The 16056-nt window shown below is 50.4% G+C and overlaps 1 protein-coding gene across 1 annotated transcript in view; it reads left to right on the forward strand.

Annotated features, from left to right (window-relative positions):
* Positions 1–16056, forward strand: part of Arhgef26 (Rho guanine nucleotide exchange factor 26) — a 99955-nt gene that overhangs the window by 46708 nt on the left and 37191 nt on the right. Inside the window, exon 6 of the mRNA XM_046431591.2 lies at positions 14551–14703. Coding sequence (XP_046287547.1) covers positions 14551–14703 — 153 coding nt within the window. The remainder of the gene's footprint in view (positions 1–14550; positions 14704–16056) is intronic.

Here is a 16056-nt window from a genome sequence, read left to right on the forward strand (position 1 = left end):
TGGATGAGAGGAACCCACCTGTGAACACACTGGGAAGAAAGTGGCGAAGGGGACCATCCCGTGTTAGTCTTTGAGGGTCCTGGACACCACAGATGTGCCCTGAGCATCTAGTACAGTTTCCCAGGGGAGGGTCTCATCCATATCATGCCTCTATTTTGTTAAAAAAAGAAATTAAATTTGCCCCTGTGTCTTAAGAGTAGAGAGAGGGTTAAGTTCAGGCCTTGAACTCGGGAAAAGGTGATGACATTGCTTTCACCCATTTCTCAAGTTGTCTATATGTTGCCATGGTTAGACGTTGACCCTGGCTCTGCGTCTGCAGCCCAGTGCAGAGCAGCATACCTGGGCCAGGGCTCTTTCTGCTGCTGGAGAGGCCGTGGCCCCTCTTGTCTTGCAACTGAGGTGTCTCTTAACTCCCTGGGGGGGGGGCACATTTCCTTTCCTTTTCTCCCGCTAACCTTCAAGTGAACCTCCAGAAACAAAGTTCCTCAAGGAATTAGTGTACAGAAGCCTGGGGATTCGTAAAAGAAAAGCAAACCTTATGGATTCTATTTTTCAAAAATCTTGAGATCTTTTACAATACATACAGGTAGTTCTCTGAAGATAAATTCTCCATCCCTTTCAAGGAAGGTAACTTGCCTCTGGTTGAGGGTTGTATCACTGACAAAAACCAGAAAGAAGACCGATAGATCTATAAAGGATTTTCTTTGTTCAAATATGCTTCCCCCAGTACAGTTCTCTGTAACTGAACTAGGGTTTTTAGTCTCCAACCCCACCAAAGAAAACTATTATATATATAAAAAAACCTATTATATATATAAAACTATTTATATGTATAAAAAACTATACACACACACACACACATATACATACATATATATTTTTTTTTAAGCAAGAAGCCAGTTGTTATGATTTGGATGTGAGGTGTCCCCAAAAATCTCATTTGTGAGACAAGGCAAGAAGATTTGAAGAAGAAATGATTGGGCTATAGCCTTAACCTGATCAATGAATTAATCCCTGATGGATTAACTGAGTGGTGACTGGAGGCAGGTGGGGTGTGGCTGGAGGAGGTGGTTCATTGGGAGTGTGGCTGTGGGGAATGTATTTTGTCTGGAGAGTGGAGTCTCTCTCTGCTTCCTGATAACCATGTGAGCTGCTTTCCTCTGCCACACTCTTCTACTAGGATGTTCAGCCTCACCTTGAGACCCCAGGAATGGAGCTGGCCTTCTGTGGACTAAGACCTCTGAAACTGTGGTCCCTAAATAAACCTTTCCTTCTCTATAGTTGTTCTGGTTGGGTCCTTTAGTCACAGCAGTGAAAAAGGTGACTAAAACGTACCCGTGAGTGTCTGTTTTGCATATCTGTATTGAGTTCTGAGGAAAGCGCTTGGAAATGGCATCATGTTTATTGGAAAGATGGGCAAAACCACTTGGAAGTACACAGCATTGTAGAAGGTACCGTTCTGCCACCAGGTATGATGGCAGATAGCAGATGCTGTGTAAGGATCCTGGCTGTGGAAATGTATGGGGCAGTGTTCTGCTGGTGAGCAGACTGGGGAGGGAGGAGGTTGGGGTGGGTCACAGGTGCCCTTTTTCCCCATAATTGGAATATTCTGCAGTTTCTCCCAGGAACTAGTTAAATATCTAATACATGTGCAGTGCCTAGCTGCTGTAGGAATGCCCTGCATGAGGACGATTTGAGCTAGAGTCTCATCAGCCTTGACCTTGATCTCAGGCACTCGGCTTCTGGGAATAAAGGAACTCTCTGGTTAGACAACCACAATGTTTCACCAAGCTCCACTGAGCCTGAACCTGTCCACATAAGGTCACTTTAAACAATGGACTTTCTTGAGTGCTACACAAAGCTCCTAATATTGCACACTGCAACTGAGGAATAAGCTGCATGATGTTGCTAACTCTGTAACCTGCCTGGTGACACAATGAGCAGTATGTACTACTGATGCCTGTGACCTGTTGTAACCTATTGATATAAATAAGGCTGGCAGCTTGGACAAGGGCTATCTGCCCTCCTGCTGTTCTGCCTCTTTGTCTCTGCACCTGGCTTCTGTCTCTGCTTGGTTTCTTACAGTGCTGTCCTCTGCAGCTGAAGCCCATGTTGGCTTTGTTAGCATTGGTGCCAGGGCACTTTCAGTTTCTTGCTCAGGAGCAACAAGAACATCTGCAGACAGCTCCTGTCACCATGTGCCAGGCAGGGCTGTCCAGCTGCACCATCTTCCTCCCACAGGTGGGCCTCCCTCCCCAGAGGACATGACAGACACACGGCTTCTTTCTTCTTTCTCCAGTTTCTGCTGCTAGCTGGGAGCTGGCTCTGCCCCTGTGGCTGATGGTGAGGCGGGAAGTTACTCTTGGAGTTACTCTTGGAGAAGTGACCTCAGTATGAATGTGTGTGTATGTGTGTGTCCTATGCACACTACCCATTTCCTCTCTAAGGAAAGGAAACTGGAATTGGCAAAGTCTCTGCCAGCCCTGGGGGATCTCCTGGCTATGAACAGGCACAGTGTGTCCTGGTGAGTGGCACAGTCGTGGGTGAAGCAAGAGGTAAGGAAGATCCCATTGTGACACCATCGTTCCAAAGTCCCCACACAGGCCCAGACACTACCTGCAGGGGCTGGGGAGGATTCCAGGAAGGTGTGCGTCAGGGGTTTGCTTAGAAGATGCTGTGTGGTTAGCAGTTTGGTTGGGGAAGCTGGATTCTCTTGTTTCAGAGAAGGAAGGCGATGTCCCCAGAGTTTTCAGAGGAGGTTTTGGTAGGTTCTGTAAACGTGGGTTGAAGCAGGAAAAGAAACGGGCGGGGAGACCAGGAGCAGCCTGATGCAGAAGCTGTGTGCTCTGGGGCCAGGGCTCAAGCAGAGGAGTGAGAGAGAGAAGGGATGTGCAGACAGAAGGCAAACGCCGGGGGAGGGAGGCTGGGCATGGCTCTTGGATCACTGACTGGCATGAGACGTGCAGATTGAAGCGTCCACATACTGTAGAAATTATCTAAAGTGACAGATGGCACATTTGTAATCATTCACCATTACTAAAGAAAGTTAGAGGCTCCAACGGTAGGTAAGATTTGGGGACAGGAGAGAGACTTTCTGAACATTTTTCCCCTTCTGGAGTAAATCGCCCTCCATGGGGCCTCTGGAGGGTCTTGGGAGGGGTGAAAAGCAGGCCTTGCTCAGCTGCCTGGAAGACCTGCATTCCTGTGGTGGTGTCTTGTGGTGAGGGGGAAGGATGCAGTCGGGACCTGGCTCAGGGCTGTGAGTGGGGTCAGGCTGGCTTTGCCGAGGACGTGCTGTCTCTAGCCTCCTGTGTGACCCAGGGCATTCTGGCTGGCCGTTCTGTCACCGACCCTACCGACCCTACAGAGAGGCTTAACATTCCTGGTTTTGTTCGCCTTGGGCTGTGTAGACTGGCTGTTGATCGAGTTCCGTGGGCCCAGAGCCAGTTTCGTGCCTGCCAGTTTGGGTGTCAGGGAGCCGAGCAGCTGGGCCCTCGACCCTGCCTTAAGCAGAGCAGCTATTATGGTATGGATGTGAGGTGTCCCCAAAAGCTCATGTGTGAGTGCAAAAGGATTCAGAGGGGGTGATGGGGTTGTGAGAGTCTTAACCCAATCAGCGAATTGCTGATGAGATTAACCAGGTGGGCACTGGAGGCAGGTGGGGTGTAGCTGGAGAAGGCGGGTCATTGGTGTGTGGCTTTGGGGTGTATATTTTTATCTGGAGAGTGGAGTCTCTCTCTGTTTTCTGATCATCATGTGAGCTGCTTCCCTCCACCACACTCTTCCACTAGGATATTCTGCCTCACCTCGAGCCATTAGGAATGGAGTCAATGGTTTATGGACTGAGACCTCTGAAACCACCAGCCTCCCAATAAACTTTTCCTCCTCTAAGTTGTTCTGGTCAGGTCTTTTAGTCATAGCAGTGAGAAAGCTGACTAAAACAGCAGCTTTGCTTGGGACTTTTTAAAAAGAGTCACTTGAAAAAAGGGATGAAGCACATCCTAGAGGTGCTATCCAGAGGGACAGGAAGAGAGCTCTGTGCACGAACACAGTTAGCATTGAACTCTCGCCTCCATCAGTTTCCCTATGACTGGTCTCCTAGTACCTGAGCGCTCTAGCTGTAGCCAGTCTCCTAGTACCTGGCCCTGTGGCTGTGGCTGGTCTCCTAGTACCTGGGCACTATAGCTGTGGCAAGTCTTCTGGTACCTGGCCGTGTGGCTGTGGCTGGCCTCCAGGTGCCTGGCCCTGTAGCTATGCCAGCCTGGCTATGCTCTCCTTTGTACCTCACTTTAGCCCCCCGCTGTGCTTCCCACCCCTCACCCTGCTGCCTCCAGCTTTCCCTTGTAAAACTCCAGAAGCCATGGGGTCCTGTCCCTGAGCAGAGACATTGAAGCTGCTGATCCTGACATGCTGAGTGGGCAGTGCAGGTCCAGACTGCTCTTGGATTTCATCCCCAGAGATTTCCTGGTTTCCCTACAGGGTTCAGAGCTGGGCGTTTGGTTATATAGGCCATGCTTCTTCAACTCTTTGTAACATGGACCTCAGTGAAAGTCTTCTGGGAGTCATTGATTTCTTACTTCCTTAAAAAAATGCATGCCTAATTGTGCTGGCACAGCAACCTGGCATGCAGGTCCCAAGGATTCTGGTTGCTCTGCAGCCCCTTGACCAGCCTTGGTGTTCCTGGGCACAACCAGAGTTCTCTTCCTATTATCCCTCTCCTGGGCTCCCTCGTCCCCTCCCTCCTTCCTTCCTCCCTGCTCCTCCTTGGTGGCTGCCTAATGTGATCATTTGTGTTAGGTCCTTGGAGGACCCGGAACAGAAGTTTCATGTCTGCGCTGGTCATTGTCGATGCTGGCCTGCAATGGGCTGGGGAACAGAGGGAAGGGGACAGAAGCTGGCCTTCCTGGGAGCGAGGATGTGAGCACCTCAGAGGTGGGAGCTGGAATTGTCCAGGGTGTACCTTGTGCTCCTGAAGTGGAGCTGGCTCAGAGTGGGCATCAGTTACCTGGACCCTGAATGAGCACGTAGGGGAGGCGTTCTGGGATGGGAGGACCTGTAAAGTAGGGATCACAAGTGATCCTAGTGTCCGTTGGACATTGGGGCGGGAACAGGCGGTTAGAAGTTTCTAAAATGAACTAAGGGTATGTGTTTGTTTCCTCTTGCTATGGTGACAGATTACCACAAATGCAGTGGTGTAAAACAACCCAAGCCTACTCCCCTGCGATTCTGGGGTCAGAAGTCGGGGACCAGTTTCCGGCTTCTGGAGGTCTCTTGCTTCTCTGCCTTATGACTCTTGACTTCGGAGCCAGTGGCGGTCTCCTCTCCTGTTGGATTTCTGCTTCTGTGCTGGCATCTCTGCCTCCTGCTTCCCTCTGATGTGGACTTTGGTGACACTCTGTGACCACTTGGATAATCCAGGGTAATTAACTCAGTGTCACTTGCCACATAAGGTAACATGTTCACAGGAGGGGGACACCTCAGAGGGCCACTGTTAAGCTGGCCACAGAGGCTGTGAAGAGAAATAGGGATCTGTGTCCCTGCTGGACCTGGCTCAGGGCTCTTAACTGGGACATGATTGCTTCCTACAGTGATCAGGAGGCCGGGACCAGGATCACTGTTCATGCGCAGTGAATGTTCTGCTGTGACTCCCCGTGGAGAATCACTCGCCTTCCCTGATTGGTAGCTCACCCATTTGTGACTCACCAAGGAGGCACAGGACCTCCAGGCCCAAGCTGGACCCTCCTGATTCCGTTGAGACTGAGCACCCACTGCGTCGCATCTTTGACAGTGGTGAGAGTGGACGCCTGGGATGTTGAGGGATCCAGGCTGGGGCAGCATTAGGTGGCTTTTGCCACCCAGACTTCCCTGGGGAAAACACAGGCCTGCCGTCCCGGGACGGAGAGGACTGGGACAGGAGGAAGACTTGCTAGCACACCCTTTGAAAGGCGTGCAAATCATGAGTTCACGTGGATCTTGTTGCACTTCGCATGTGCCACCATCCAGGCCATGTTCTAAGTACTTAAAATGTTTAGACTCATTTTGTTGTTGAGAGCCTCGTGAGCGCACACCACACTCATTCCCAGGCAGCTGCCCAGAGCCTGCCTCCGGAACACTGGTTTTCCAAAGGTGGGATGGGCAAGGTGCAAGGTCGGCCTGCTGCAGTGCGCACAGTGTGGAGAGCTGGGGAATGACTTTTCCAGAAGCGCAGTCACTTACAGGGGTCATTAAGGGGTCCACTACGCTCACCAGTATCAAAGGGAAAGGAAGGCGTGCAGGTGGAGAGACACAGCAGAAAGCCTGGCCCTGGGCCGAGGAGGAGTGTGGGGCCTTGGTCATTGCGCTTCCGCTCTCCACAGCTTCCCCTGCCCTGTTGCAGCTCCCAGGGTCTTTCTGTCCCTCCTGCCAAGTCCCCTCCTCACCTGGTTGCCGTGGTCTTTCCACCACATGTGGGGAGATGGAAAGTGGGTCCTGTCCTCGGCACTCCATTACTTGTTCTGCTTTAATAAAAGAAGAAATGGGGTTTATCACTTTTCTCAGGTCACTGCAGGAACATGCTTACCCCAAGATCCCATTCTTGTGATGCTTTGCTGACCAGGGCTAACAGCTGTCTCCTAAAGGCCTTGGTAAAAGCTGGAGGGGAGGGCTGTTAAGGCAGCTTGCAGACGCTGCCCACAGCCTGACGGGGTAATGTATATAAGGGTTGGAAACGCAGAGAACCGAGTTCCGTCGCCCTCATGCAGACTGCAGTATTCCTCTTAGTGGGTAGTGGAGGAACCTGACCTTAGGATGGTCAAGGTTACGTGTCTTGGTTCCTTTTTCCCCTTTTCTTAAGGACACTGATGAGAGCCGTAGAAAGCATTCCTTTCTTTCTTCAGGACCACTTTGAGGAGTATATTTAAAGAAAATCTGAGGGAGCAAAGATTTGGGGGTTTTGCCTGTTGACCAGGTTCTGACTTGAAAGATCATGGTACTCCCTGGAAGGTTCTTGCAACAGTGCCCGAAGAGAAACGCATGCTTTCCTGTACTCATTTTTATCCCAGGGCGACTGTTCCATGGTGGGAGAGGGGGGCTTTGGCATGGAAAGGCTTCTCTGTTGAACTTGACCTTGTTCCAGCTCTCTGTAAATGCATTCTTAGTGCTGTTTCCAAGCAGCAAGCGGGAATCTACATTTTCCTAGTTTGTTTTTAATTTATAATTTATATGTCAACTGTGTCTCTGAAAGGTTCAAGGCAACTTTGAGTGAAAGATGTGTGCACAGGGTCCCGGCAAAGAGGGCCCATGTGGTCGAGGGAGGGTGGAACACATAGTGCCCTCTGGGCCACCCAGGTGCAATGGCCGTGGGCCTGGTTGGAATCCCACCCCCTGGAAGGAAGCCATCCCTCAGAAGTCGCAAACCTTGCCCAGATCTTGAGATTTCCAAGAATTTCGTCCAGGCAGTGTCTGGGGGACTTCTTGAGGTGTCAAGCCCCCGAGGCTGGTGTCACAGATGCTGGGAGCAGGAACACCTGCTGTGGCATTCACCCTCCCTTCAGGGCCCAGCCCAAGGACCATAGTGGTCCCCAGTGATTATGTGGTCATTGGTTACACCTGGTGGATGCTGCATCGTCTCGTCCTCAGTCCCCATCCTTGGAGGGTGGCATTTTGGCAGTGGGGCAAGGAGGAGTAATGGGGATCTGGCACTGACTTGTATGACATACTTACTGAGTGCCTGTTCCTGGACAGGCCCTGGGCATCCAGCAGGAACCAGGCATGCCTGGTGTCAGTCTTCATGGTCGTATGTAAAGCTCACAGGGAAGGCAGGATTTTCCCATTAGATGAGAATCAGCACACACAATTATGAATTGTGAAAGTGCTCACAGTAACCCTGAGCCCACAGGTCATGCATACCCAGACTTCCATGTCTCCCAAGGACTTGTCCATGAGCATGCTGGTAGGTGCCTTTTGTCATTCTTATAGTTTGTCTTGTTTCTGGGAGAAATTAAAGTACGATGACTGCAAATGAGTGGCACGAAGCAGAAGAATCAGGTGTGCAGAGGTTTCCTGGGAACAAGCCCCTTTACTTCTTTTCTGTGAAGCAGGTTCAGATGACAGAGACTTTGAATTCACAACGTAAAGCAAACACTCAGTCTAATGGTGTTAAAGTGTCAGGGCCTTTTAATGCCGTTCTCCTGCATCTGTACAGTCCTGTTTGTGTTCCTTCTAGCGGGGTTCATCATCCTGAGAAGGACCAAGTTACTTGGAGCCTTCACTGATGGGGCAGGGGCAGGAGAGGCCTTTGGTTTCCAGGCTTTCTGTCCCCTCAGCTGGCCTTTGGGCTTTGCTGGGTGCCTGTGTGGAGCTGGACTGAAATCTAAACTTTTTATTGTGAGGTATCACAGGCAAGAAAAGCCTTTGATTCACAGTCCTGGAAATAGCGTTAGCTTATTAGCTGTTCTGCCTTAGTCTCTTCTCCCACGTAGTCAGGCAGATTTTTAAAGGTTTCAACAGAATGATAACCATTTTTAACACTGACCATCCTAGAGATTTTAAAAAGCAAAATAGGAATGGGAGCTAGGAATGGGAGCTATCTGGACATTTTTGTTTAGAACGATTTTTCTGATATCCTAAACCACTTTTAATTTCAACCCTGTCCTTTTATTATCAACCCAGAGAGGTCATTTCAGAAGGAAAGGATGAAGTCAGATGTGAGAAGACAGGCTGCTGAGGAAGAAACCTCTCGAGACCTTCCCAGGGCAGGGTGTGGGATGTTCTGGCTGAGAAGGAGCAGCTGTGTTGTTATGGAATCAACATGTTTCTTACCAGTGTTAGTCTGGCGAAGGATCCTAGGCGAACTCCATCCTGTTCATCATTGGTTTTGATTGATGGGTCCTGGCTTCCCGGGTGCAAATCCTGCCCAGAGCAGAGTGCCTTGGTGGGTTCACGAGGCCCATGTGGGTTGGTAGTGGGGGTCTTGCCATGTGCTTGCTACCCCTGATCCCGAGCAGGAAATAAACTGATGCTTATCAGAGTCAACATGACCACCAGAGAACCCCCCCCCCAGTGAACACGCCCCAAGTCTCACTTACGCACAGCGGAACGTAAGTTCGTTTTGGTAGAGCACAGAGTGTTCTGCTGCTGTTCGGTTAGGATTGCCAGCAGCGCTTTCCTGAATGTTTCCGTTTATACTGTGTAAGGCAGCCTGGACCCACGAGAGGTTACATGTGTCCAGCCTTCGTGTTTGGCAGGGTGCTGTGGCCGTCTAGGCTCACAGATGGCACCTTCCGTGAGGACCAAGTCTCAGGGTGCTGTGAGTTTGCTGTGTGTGATCTTGGGCTCCTTTCAGTGACCCTGGATGTGCTGGCCAAGCTCATGTCTTCACTGGTGGCCCTCGCCGTGACTGGGTAGGGGTAGGAGCCCAACCTATGGTTATTAAGTAACTGATGTCTTACTTGGTGAACCACTGAGGAAAGCCCTGTGGGGGCGGGCCGGTCTGTGAGTATTGCATTCTTGGCAAAATCATAGTGAAACAGAGATTTCTGAGCAGGTTTCATTTTTATATTTTTTCTGTTTCAAACAGAAAATTTGATTTATTCACTTGTGCTTTTTCTTATGAAATATTCGACTGTGTCCTACATTCCAGGTGCTGTGGTCGGGTCCTGGGTGTGCAGAGGTGAGCAAACACAGGGCTCCCATCCTCCAGAGGTTGTTGAGACACACAAATAAACAAAATCCATCAAGATTTAATGGTGATCCAAAGGGACCCTGAAGAAGTTGAGGGAGGGGGTGTCTGAAGTCATGGAACCTGAGTCCAGTTCAACCCAGAAAGGTTAGCGAGGGTTTCTGGAGGAAAGGAGGTGGACCCTAGGACTAGGAGGAGGAGCAGGCCTTCCTTAGGAAGGGGGGGTGGCAGGGGCAGGAAGACCAGAATGAATGGCTCCTGAGGGTTCCCCGGGCATGGTGTGCCAACCTTCCATTGCTAGCTGACCTTCTATCGCGTCATGTCAGCCAGGACCAGTGCACCTTGTGGGCCACAGCTCTCCTGGTCCCTTGCCGGGAGGCTGCGCCCTACGTGGTTGTGGACTCTTCTGCCATGGCCTGACCCTCCTGTGCGGGTCCCCAGGCTGATTCACATGACCTCCTTGCTGAGATGACTCCACAGGTGGCCTTCTTTGGGGCTGCAGCTGTTATCCTCCTCTCTGTAGTCTAGGTGGAGGTTTGGCCTGGTGACAGGTGGGCAGGGTCGGCTCCCCAGTGAGAGCCAGGGCAGTAGGGGCAGCTGGGGCAGCAGAGCGCAGGCTCTGGGCTGGGAAACTATGACTCTGGGTTCGTGGGGAGGCTTGGTTATGAGAGTTTGGACTAGTGCTGTTCTCCTTGTGGTTTTCTTGTCTGTAAAGTGGGTACAGTGGCCATCCCCTGAAGCAGGCTGGAGGATGGGGTGGGAGGAGGCTGGGCCTGGGAAGCACGTGGTGCAGGGCAGGGGCCGGTGGTGGTCAGGCTGGTCCAGCGTGAGCTTCCTGACACCCCCCAAGTCCTTGCTGGGCAGGGGAGGAGATCCTGTCTTGTTTTTGTCTGCATTGTGTTTTCAGCTGCTTTCTAAACAGGTGGGCCTACTCTCCACCTTCTCAAGAGCTGAACCGTCGAGATGGCTCAGGCGGGCTCTAGTAACAGATGGTTGAGGGGAGGTTCTGGGTCCTGGTCTGGGGGCCGCGATTGCACCACACCCGTAGGTCTCTTCTACCTGCCGCCCAGTGTGAAAGCCAACTACTGGGCACCAGCCCTGAGTGCCGCCATCAGAAGACCTGCCTTGCTGGCCACTTTCTGTTTCCCTCAAAGTGCAGCTCCACATTTAAGGAGCCCCTGGATGAACAACTGCGGAGAGCCTGTGCTCAGGCAATGGGAAGGGACTTGCCTCCATTGCCTTCTCCAAGGGGCCTGGAGCTGGGTCCTCCTGAAGCCCTACCTCCCAGTGGCGCTGCCCTGGAGAGCCCTGGCCTGGGCAGGCTGCAGTCCTGGCAGGCATCCTCTTGTTGTGGGAGTGGGCATAGGAGCTGAAGAGGTGAGCCTGCAGGATGACAGGTGACAGGGACGCTGTGTTTCCAAGCAGCCTTTACTGGTCCTCGGTAGGCCTTCAAGGTCCAGACGTTAGCGATGAGGTTAGAACTTAGAAAAAAGAGGGAGAGGTTGTGTGGCCCTGGTGGTCTGAACCCCTTGGTAGTGCTACAGAGGGGACAGAACACAGCACTGTTCCCCAAGAAAACGCACAGAGCCAAAACATCTACTTCCCTTAAAAGTTGCCCCCAAATAATCCCTGTCACCTCCTAGACTCTTCTGGGGGTCCGCTCAGGAACAACGCTTTGCTTCAGATTTGATTCAGTGCCCCAGCTTGCTGGGCCCCTGAGATAACAACACCTCACGCTTCAGAAGTGCCTTCAGCTTCCTTAGTGAAGTATGCAAATTTGCCAAAATAACTAGGAGGTCATTTAACATAGACAGCCCTGAATTTTGTCTTAATTTTGCTAATGTCAACATAAAGGCTAGGTGGCTTGGCTCAGGCCGTGCTGAGGTCGCAGCACAGACGGATGCTTGGTTGGTGCCTTGTTTTTAGTCTAGGACTTTGGCAAACCCTGTACAGTGATAAATGAAATTTTCCTTTTGGTTGGAAAAAGCCGCGTTACTGTTGTTCTTGGTCGTGTAGCTGCGTTCCTTCACACTGTCAGCAGCCAGCTACAGGACAGCCTCTGCAGAGGACACTCGCCTCCAAGACATTTATGTCCCAGAATTACATAATGACGACCTTATGTTTTCTTCTGTTTTCGGTTTTCTTTGAACATTCTCTTAGAATTTGCATTTAAGAAACCAGTTGAAATTAAAAGAAGTTTCAAGTATTTTGCATTTTTACAAAAATCAGCTAAGACGAACTAGTCCTGGTTACATAGTCCCTAGAATTTCAGGGCCTCTGGCTTCTGGCAGATGTGTGTTTTCAGCTGTCCATTAACATCTCCCAGGCAAACTGATTCCTTCCTGCAGCTTCCTCCTCCTCAGTCCCTGCCTTAGGAGTGGCTCAGTGGCCCCCTGTGGCCTGGAGGGGTAGGCTTGAGAAGCCAAGGACCTCCCTGGACTTCCCACGGAGTGCCTCACAGTTTGTTATGTGACCTCCAAACTCTCGCCCAGCCTTCATCCCCTCTCCTTGATCCCCCACTGCAGGCTTCCTTGTCACCATCCCAGATCAGCCATCCCATGGGCCTGCCTGCCATCTGTCTCATCTACCCAACCCTCCCTGTCCCAGCTCTCTCCTCTGGTGGGGACTTCGTGCCTCCAGAGTTTCTCCTTGTCAGCAAAACCTCTAAAGCCCAGCCATCGCAGCTCTGCAGGCTTCTTTTGTGCCCGTCCCTCCTGCAGTCTACACCTCAGCCAATTCTTCGAGGAGATCCGTCCTGTGCCATGTGCTCCCCGTCTGCCCTACTCTGCTCCCATTGCTCCATCCTGGCTCCTGGGCCTGGGACCCTACCACACTGTGTTCTGTGCTCTCTGGAGCCTTCTCATATTGCCTCTGGAGCTGCTTCTACTTCCTGAGCTTCAGACACCTCAGGCCCACCCTCCAACAGCTCTACTGGTGCCCGGGTGTCCAGCGGTCCCTTCCTGTTCTGGTGCTGGGTACCCAGTCTAGGCACACTCCGTGGGTGCCAGACTTCGTCCACAGACTGCCATCCCTTCAGACGTCAGTTGCAGACGCTGGGTTCCCAGGTTGCCCGTGAGTCTGTCCCGCCTCACTTCAAAGTCAGGGTCCCCATCCGCCTCCCTTCCCGGATTTGCTGGAAGCACTCCCAGGAGGCAGGAGGGCATTTTGCTTGCCTTTGCTGTCAGATCATAAAGGCTGTACCTCGGGGACAGCCAGCCAGGAGAGCCATCACACAGGCAGGGTGACTGCAGGCAACCTGCAGACCTCTCCCATTTTGTGGGGTGAGGGGACGGGCTGGGATCTTCAACCCCATAGTGAGGGCCTGGTCTTCCTGGTTGCCTACCTCACCTGAAGCTGTTCGGGGTCCCCCGACATCTCCTTATCATACAAGACTCCTTATTTCTGGACATTTCAAAGGAAGAATAACAAAATTTGCTGAAATTGCTGTGCTGCATCTCAGTGACATCCTGAGCTATAAATGGCTCCAGGCCTCTGCAGCGCCTGACTGTGTGTCCCAGGAAAAGTGTCATTTCTCACCTGCCTTCCACCTAGTGAATTCATTTCCTGGTTTCGGATCAGCTCCCCTGCCTGGCCCTTGGGTTCACCGTCCTGTCCTGGTGCGAGGACCCTTGCTTACACACTCCATGCAGGGGCGGCTCCATCTTTAGCTTCTGCCCCAGAGATTTGGAAACAGACATGAACAGGTAGCTACAGGATAAAGTTCATGGTGGCTTTATGTGCATCAGTCCAGCAGTGACACCTCCTGTGCCGTCCACAGGTGAATGTGCAGTGGCTGCCTATGTGATCTGTATCCTGTGCATGACAACACACATACTAAATCTGGGGGCCTAAATTGCCATCTTTACACCAAATGTCATAACCCTACATTTCAGCCTAAATACACTGCGAAGACTTCTAAATATCATGCATATGTATTTTATATGCTCTTTCTAGATATACATGACGGTAGGTATATTTTGACATATTATACACACATAGAGTAAGTATGACTTGTTCAATTAGGATCCCGTTGTTGCGGTTGTGTTTGACGTGGTGTTATTGGTCACACGTTCATATATAAAGGTAGGAAAGGCATGTCCAGTTCATTCTACCTTCTTTTCTATTCCCATCTCCCTCCCCCCTTCATTTTCCTTTGTCTAGTCAAGTGAACTTCTAATCTTCCATTCCCTTATTGTGGGTTAGAATCCACATATTTTTAAATTTGTTCCAATTAGTTATACATGACAGCAGAATGCATTTTGATTCATTGTACACAAATGGAGCACAACTTTTCATTCTCTGGTTGTACACGATGTCGAGTCGCATTGTTGTGCAGCCATACATGTACCTAGGGTAAAGATGTCCATCTCATTCCACCATCTTTCCTATTCCCATCCCCCCCACCCCTCGCCACTACGGATCAGCATCCACCCATCAGAAAACACATATTTTTAAAAAGATGATCTTATTTACTTTGAGAGAAAGGACACATGAATTAGGCATATTTAAGACTGTTTTTTAGGCATTTAATTTGGTGTTTTGCTCACGTGCTTTTCAGTATAATAAAATACAGAAGCATGAACTCCCTGCTCTCCTATTTGTTGGATTCTTGAAAAATAGTGAAATCTACAATTCCGAATCGTACCTGAAGGTGCAGAAATGCCTGGGATTATCGATGTTTTAAAGCCATATACTTGAAACAATAAAGCTGTTCATATGACATATTTAAATTGAAACAAAATACTTGCATTTGGGTTTTTTTCTTTTCTTTTCTTTTCCTTTTAGCACCTTCTGAGTTGGTTCTGTGTACTGCGGGTGTTTTTAAATCCTGTATGATAGCATTACATGAGGCGATCTGGAAGAAGTATAAACAGTTTTCATTGATTTTTCAGATTCTTTACAGAGTTGGAAGCAAGACACCAGAATAACATCTTCATCGATGACATCAGTGACATTGTGGAGAAGCACACGGCGTCCACCTTTGACCCCTATGTGAAGTACTGCACCAATGAGGTCTACCAGCAGCGGACGCTGCAGAAGCTGCTGTAAGCCACGGTTTGGGTCATCCGGTAGCTTGTGCTCATGGATCAGAATGAATTGATCCCTAAATGATATTTAGAAATGCTTCCTGGTGAGCCGTTTTCCAGGGAGAAATATTTAAGAGGATTAATTTTGGATGTTCATAGATGAAGTCTAGTCTGTGGGGAGCTTTTCTCCGAAACACATGACTTTATGGTTTGCTGCTGTCCTTGGGTTTGGTTTCCTTTTGTTTTCCTTAGTTGTTAAAAGGTACAGGGGTGATCTGCACTCACCCCTCAGTTTTCTAACCCAGTAACTGGCAATATATTGTTTGCCTGGGGCCCAGAGCGGGTTCTTAAGTGAGTAGGATGGAAACAGGGCTCTGGGCTTCTCTGCCTGTGGGCACTCTCTCTGTTGACCACTGGAGTAAGTGCTTCATAGGGGCTTCAGAGTTCCTTCCACCTTTGTACCTGTGCTGAGGAGAGGAGGGAGGGCCTAAAGAATGAAATAGGAAAAACTGTTCTTGATGATTTAATTATGCTGCAAACAGGAGTCCAACATTAACTTTCCCGCCAACCTTTTCTTTCTGACCTTCTGAGCTGCCTGAGCTTTGGTGTGGGACAAGCCACCCTGGAGCTTCAGCAGCGTCGTGGGTTTTATTTTTAGGGTTCCTCTTGATCATGAGCAGCTTTTGGCATTAGAAGGCAGATGTATTTTGCTCTCACCCAGCTTGGGGCCTCTGAAGGTTGCATCTTGCTTGCTGCAGTGGTGGTGACCATCAGGGAGCTCTAGCCAGCTCTGTGGGGTGGGTGCTGAGGTCTCTCTGGAGGGTGGGGCTGGTGATGGCCCTGGTGGCTGCATGGAGCAGTAGCCAGAGCCCCACGTTGGCTACCAGGATTGATCATGCCCTCTCCCCTCACCTTGCTGAGAAGTTCGTGGGGGCAGGCTGCAATGTTGCCAGCTGCTGATGAGGTCTCTGGTATAAAGAAGGGTTTGCATGATGGACATTTGGGGCTGTAAGTCCTTGTCCCGGAGCTGTCCTGTGCACTGTAGGATGTGTAACAGCATCCCTGCCCTCTGTCCAGAAGATTCCAAAAATGTCTCCAGAAGTGATGGAAGTTGCCCTAGGGGGCAAAGTCACACCCTTTACTTCCCTAATCCCTGCTTCTCTGGTTGCCGTGGAACTGCTGGAGAATGCAAGTTCATGTTGGAAAGCAAAGCCCTGAACCAGAGCTAACTTTAGTTTGCATTTGGTTTTGCGGGATTTAAAAAAATGTGAATAGTTGCTGCTACAAGTTAGTTGACTCCAAAATAAAGATCCTGTCTAAGTCTCCTGACTGCTCCCCTCATGGGGACATTCTCTTGGAGGTCATTGTTAG

Source organism: Marmota monax, unplaced genomic scaffold (assembly GCF_021218885.2).
Source record: "Marmota monax isolate L192 unplaced genomic scaffold, Marmota_monax_Labrador192_F-V1.1 WCK01_AAM20220418_F8-fsc00022, whole genome shotgun sequence".
NCBI classification, from domain to species: Eukaryota; Metazoa; Chordata; class Mammalia; order Rodentia; family Sciuridae; genus Marmota; species Marmota monax.